Below are 5,747 nucleotides of genomic sequence, written 5' to 3' on the forward strand. Positions count from 1 at the left end.
AGAACACCTGGATTCCTATTTATTAGAATATGTAAATATAAAAGTTCCATCCTCAAGGTTTGAGTTATAAGTTAATATGCCAAAGCTTCATCCATTATGTAGACTTTTACTCAACGAGAGGGAAAGTCTTTTACAGACTATTGGATTCCCAACTCATTCAGACTTGTGTGTCAAAGATAGCTTAAATAAATAAATAAATACAACCTAAATAAATAAATGAAAAAATAAACACCTTAGAGTGAAAACTCAAATGACAAGAATAATTTCTAGGCTTAAGCTGCCACTCTAGGTTTAAAAGGCCTGAATCATGGTCCCAACATTGCATGAGCTATCTAGTTATAATGAGTAGTTACATGTGTGGAGATAAAGTGACATCTCGGCCGCTCAAACATCTAACTTTCGAATCCGCCGTTCATCAATGGTTTCGGATACAAGAAATTTCGAATATATAAATTCAAGTATACATTTGTTTTCTACATAATATCTCAATCGAGTTTGGAGGCGACATTATGTGGACAAGAGAATAAATAGGCAGACGCTAGTATAAAGTAGCGAAGCAACATGTTCTGTGACATAGGCCTTTAAATACGAAAAAATTAGGGTTGCAGTGGTATTGATGGTACAATATGTGAGGTGGACAACTTCTTGGAAAAAACACTACTTAAAAAAGAAGCGTTCAGTATAAATATAAAAAAAAACATAGATGCATATAGTACACCTAGAATACTTCAACACACATATGGTAGGGTGGGTATCGAATTTTAGTTACAGGTTGATTTCCACGTCAAATACAACCAAACAAAATTCCACCTGTCAACTTTATGAGTTAAAATGATCAAACCGAGACGAGAATTGTAGAAACCGTCGTTGGTTGCTTTAGATTTGAAATTCCTAACTTGTACGTACGTTGCTTTGAATTTCTATTATTTTATGTAAATTAAATTAATAATAAAATCATAAGTTACTTCTGTTAATGCTCCATTCTTTTATATAACATAAATAAATAGCAAATCCATTCTTTTATATAACATAAATAAATAGCAAAACCATAAGTTGACTCTTCGAATACCCAGCCCGAATTCTCAGAGATCTCGTCGCCCGCGGTACACCAAACCCATCTACAATGGTGTTGTATACTACGCATTTTCAAAATGACAAGCTGTCAATCAGCAAGGGGGCAAATTTCGTTACGCAATGAAGCTTTGGCCGGGCAACATGGGAATAGAATTGAATTTACGATATTATAATAGGAACACCCAAGTTTAAAGATCGGTTATAGTTCGGAAACAGTACAGGGAGATACGATGCGTAGTTTCATGTCACTTTTCTGTGTTATGTAGAAAAACATATAAAACTATATGACTTTTGGCTAGGTTGGTAATCAACCAATAAAGACGAAAGTAGGTATGTGCTGCCCAACTGTTCTCCTATTTATTTTACTTGGACCGTTGAACGACCAATTCGAATGCGGAGTCCAATATGCCAGTATATATATAACCGAATCCTTCTGCAGAAACAACATAGCTAAACACATATTGAGTATCTTCAAGTATCATGGCGTCCATTGAAATTCCTCCAACATCAATTACTGTTCTAGCTTTCCTCTTGAGCTACTTGGCTTTGGCTGGTGCGACTACTTGTGCAAGCCAAGGGAAGGCCTCATCGATCTTGGTTGTGGGAAAAGTGTTCTGTGATACATGCCTTGACGACAGGCTTTCTGAAAATGGCTACGTTATATCAGGTACCACTTTATGTCATTTTAATATTCATTTTCTTTCTTATAATAAATACATGACCCTAAATGTACTCATCATTAAGGGTTCCTTTCACCTTTTGATGAACGAACAGGTGCTCCTATAGCTGTGCAATGTGAACTCAACAGGAAGATGAGGAGCATATCCTTTCTCGGAGAGACGGACGAAAACGGGGAATTCAGGGTGGAGCTTCCCTCCAACATTTTTCAGTCTGCTGATCAATTGAATAAATGTTGGGTGAAGCCTCGCAACAGCCCTTATGACTCGTGCAACATTCCCAGAATGTCTGCACCATCAAAGCTTAGTCTACAGTCAGCTTCCCATGGAGTTGTCACGTACAGTGCAGGCTCATTTAGCTACCGCCATGAAACTGTGCCTCCATCCTGTTATTCGAAAGATTTGTTGGCAATAATCCGTGGTCGAGCAATGGCTGAAGATGTTGACCAGTCTTCGAAAGCAGGGCAACAGACGCCCACAATCCCCTCGTTGCCTCAGTTTCCACCTGCTACACTTCCTAGTATTCCCCTCCTTCCCAAGTTCACTATTCCTCCACTTTCCAGTGTTCCACCTCTCCCCAAAACTCCTCCGCTGCCAAGTATCCCTCCTCTCCCCAAAATCTCTCCGCTGCCTCAGTTCAGCGTGCCTCCTCTCCCCAAAATCTCTCCGCTGCCTCAGTTCAGCGTGCCTCCTCTCCCCAAAATGTCTCCATTGCCAGGTGCTCCTCCTCTCCCCAAAATTCTTACGCTGCCAAGTATCCCTCCTTATCTCCCCCAAAATGCCTCCATTGCCAAGTGCTCCTTCCCTACCGAAAATCTCTCCGCTCCCACAGTTGAGCGTACCTCCTCTACCCAAAACGTCTCCATTGCCAAGTGCACCCCATCTCCCAAAATTCGCTCCTCTGCCTCAGTTGAGTGTACCTCCTCTCCCCAAAACTCCTCTACCACAGTTGAGTTTCCCTCCATTTCCAAAACCGACCATTCCAGGCTCTCCTCCTTTCCCACAGGTTCCTCAAATCGCACAAATTCCAAACTTCCAATCCCCGCCAATCCCGTTTCTCACGCCGCCACCTCCTAGTCACTAGAATAGTGCTTGAAATTTCAGGTTTCCGCAGTATTCTTTCAGGAGTTATCTATAATGCGATTTTTTGGAGATTTTGGTGACGGAATTTGGTGGAAGAAATTTGGTGGAAGAAATTGAGATTAAATCATGATTTGTTGCAGTTAAAATGGTTTTTTAATTGCATATTCGGATTCAGCACCCTGAAAAATCCCTGAAACGCTTTGATTGTGCAGAAACTAACTATCAAACTTGGGATTCCAATAAATTACTGCCAAATTTTTGAAAATACCTGCCGGAAAGTCTTTAAAAAGTGGCTTTATAGACAACTGCATTCTTTGATATTGTTTGTATTGTTGGATGACGCTTATACATTCGTCTTTATTTGTTGGATGTCACATCGCTGATAAAGGTCTGCTTTCAGCCGACCGTTGGCCTCGAAGCCTTCGCACATAGTAGTTTAACGTGCATTTGTAGGAGGCATTACTTTTGTGTTTGGTATTAAAATCATGATCTATCCTATAGCTATGATTTCAATGTAGTGGATGCGCATTTGTTACGATGATTTCATCCTCGAGGTAAATTCGTATTTATGTTGGTGACTAATTAATTATACCGAGAATCCATTCAGAACTATTAAAGACCATTTAAAAGCAATTGAGCTACAGATTTTCTATGGCTTAAATTTTTTTAAATTAAAATAAAACTCTAAACTATGAGAATGCAAAAAAAACTTGAATATAATATATTTAAGAAATAGTCTATAACGCGACTTTTTGAAAGTTTTTCTGGCGGGTTTTTCTGGTCGAAATCCGGCAGGAATTTATTGGAATCGCAAGTTTGATAGCTAGTTTCTGCACAATGAAAGCGTCCCAGGGGTTTTCGAGGGTGCTGAATCCAAATATGTAGTTAAAAAACCATTTTAACTGTAACAAATCAAGATTTAACCTCAATTTCTTCCGCCGGATTCCGTCACCGGAATCTCCAAAAAGTCACATTATAGACAACTCCTATATTTAATGCTACAATAGTGATCAAATTCGGCGGAATTAGCTTTATAAAATATGCAACTTTTGGTGATTCGGTTCGCTTCGCTTCGCCGATTGATACGTCGCAGTTCGATATGAGAATATTGAATTGAACAATATTTTGTTTTTAAAAGATGGGGAAAAATTCTTATACGATAATGATTACGATGTGTTTGTTAAGTTCTATTAAGTTCTTTACCAACAGTTGCCTATAATTGTGGAAGCCAACTGCAGTGTTTCTTTAATTTTTGGAAACCAACTGCAGTAATTTCCTTAAATTAAGGAAATCAACTGCAGTTAATTAATTTTCTTGTTGGAGCTTCTGAAGTGGTCCATTACTCCATCTGGAGTTCTCTACCTTGATCTGTGGAACACCTAACACATAGCCATCAGAAGCTTGATGGAAGCTTGGCTATAAATTTATCTGTTTGGTCCCCAAGCTTGTATCTCAATTCCTTCAATTTTTACACCATCAAGTTGAGAGAGCATGGCTATAAATTTATCTGTTTGGTCCCCAAGCTTGTATCTCAGTTCCTTCAGTTTTTACACCATCAAGTTGAGAGAGCAGAGCTTGGAAGTGCCTTCAGACTTTCTGTATTCTTTTCTTTCTGCTTGGATTAAAGCTGGAGTGCTGAAGTAAAGAAGGAAGTGGACTGTGGTTTGCATCAAGAACATCACCATGGGTAGAGGTAATTTATATTTCTGGGCATTAAGTTTTAACGATTCTTTGAGTTTTCCACATACAGAATCGCTGTTTAAATGTTCATTATTATAAATGTAAGTTCAGAGTAAATTTTACAATCCATTAACAAACCCATGAGGCAAAATTGGTCTAAGCACAAATCCATATGTAATCTTAGGTTTAGCCAAATTTATTAGAAGCTAACCAGATCTATAAAGGGCAGGTTGATCTGATAAAATAAGCTAGTCACTTCAAATTTCCTCACCATAAAACAAAAATGCAGTGATAATAATTGTTAAAAAAAAATAAAAATAAGTTTGTCAAACTGTTGTTTCATGTATACATACATCCAGATCACAGATCCACACTTTAGAAAGAATAAAACCTCTGAGGAAGATAAATCTAAAGTTGGATGATTAGTTCCGACAAATCACAAGTAAACTTATCAATATTTTAAAAATAAAGCTATGGCCACGGCATTAATCATAGAAAACAGAAGATAGAGGTTCAAATTTAATGCTCCCATTAAATTTGGGATTCAAGGCTAGCTAGATCAACCAAAACGGAGCGGCCTGACATTTTTAAGCCCTTAATTGCTATGAAGCTTGTAAATGATAAGGGGATATGGGTCCTTTCATTGATGAACCAGCCGAGTGCGAAGAAGGAAACACCTACCAAAATGGCAGTTCCCCATGCCACCTGCTATACTTCCTAATGGTGCAAATAAAATATGGACAAGATTACATGAGGTTATTTTCAGGTGGTTTGCAGGCTCCTTTTTTTTTTAAATTGAACAATCAATTTGCAGTCATTCACGGTAATGCTGACTGCTTTAACCTTAATTTTGATTTTGTGAAGAATTATTACAATTATATGGAGTTTATTTAAAATGTCATTTTGACTTACTCCTTTCAGTAAACATTATTTTTCTCTCTCGTTAAGTTTTGTTTATGCAACAAAAATAATGTCTAGTGATCCATATAATTTTAATTAATTAGAGAATAGCCACAACATCTTTAATTAAATAAAATTATATATTTTGATTGGTTAGATCACATAAAGATTATTTAGACATTAAATTGTAATTAATTAGACTGAATATAATAAATTTTATCCCACATGAATTTTTATTATACTTATGTAATTAATTAGGATAAAATCTCATAACCTACCCACATGAGTTATGAATTAATAAGTTTTATCATAAAGTTTATTGAATCTGTTTGA

At 37.1% G+C, this 5,747-nt stretch overlaps 1 protein-coding gene across 1 annotated transcript; it reads left to right on the forward strand.

Annotated features, from left to right (window-relative positions):
• Window positions 1-1,535: 1,535 nt before the first annotated feature.
• On the forward strand, window positions 1,536-3,263 carry LOC149202411 (uncharacterized). The gene is made up of 2 exons (XM_089399976.1): window positions 1,536-1,741; window positions 1,849-3,263. The coding sequence occupies exons 1-2, from the start codon at window positions 1,555-1,557 to the stop codon at window positions 2,826-2,828; spliced, it is 1,167 nt and encodes a 388-aa protein (XP_089256102.1). The 5' UTR covers window positions 1,536-1,554; the 3' UTR covers window positions 2,829-3,263.
• Window positions 3,264-5,747: the final 2,484 nt, after the last annotated feature.

Source organism: Pinus tabuliformis, chromosome 2_1, assembly GCF_031772625.1.
Source record: "Pinus tabuliformis cultivar Carrire ecotype Pingquan chromosome 2_1, CPIR1, whole genome shotgun sequence".
Lineage (NCBI taxonomy): Eukaryota > Viridiplantae > Streptophyta > Pinopsida > Pinales > Pinaceae > Pinus > Pinus tabuliformis.

Bases quoted from the DNA above. Each gene is read 5' to 3' on its own strand.
- LOC149202411 (XM_089399976.1), top strand. From the start codon at position 1,555: ATGGCGTCCATTGAAATTCCTCCAACATCAATTACTGTTCTAGCTTTC. The intron at 1,742-1,848 runs GTACCACTTTAT...ATGAACGAACAG, and splicing joins AAATGGCTACGTTATATCAG to GTGCTCCTATAGCTGTGCAA.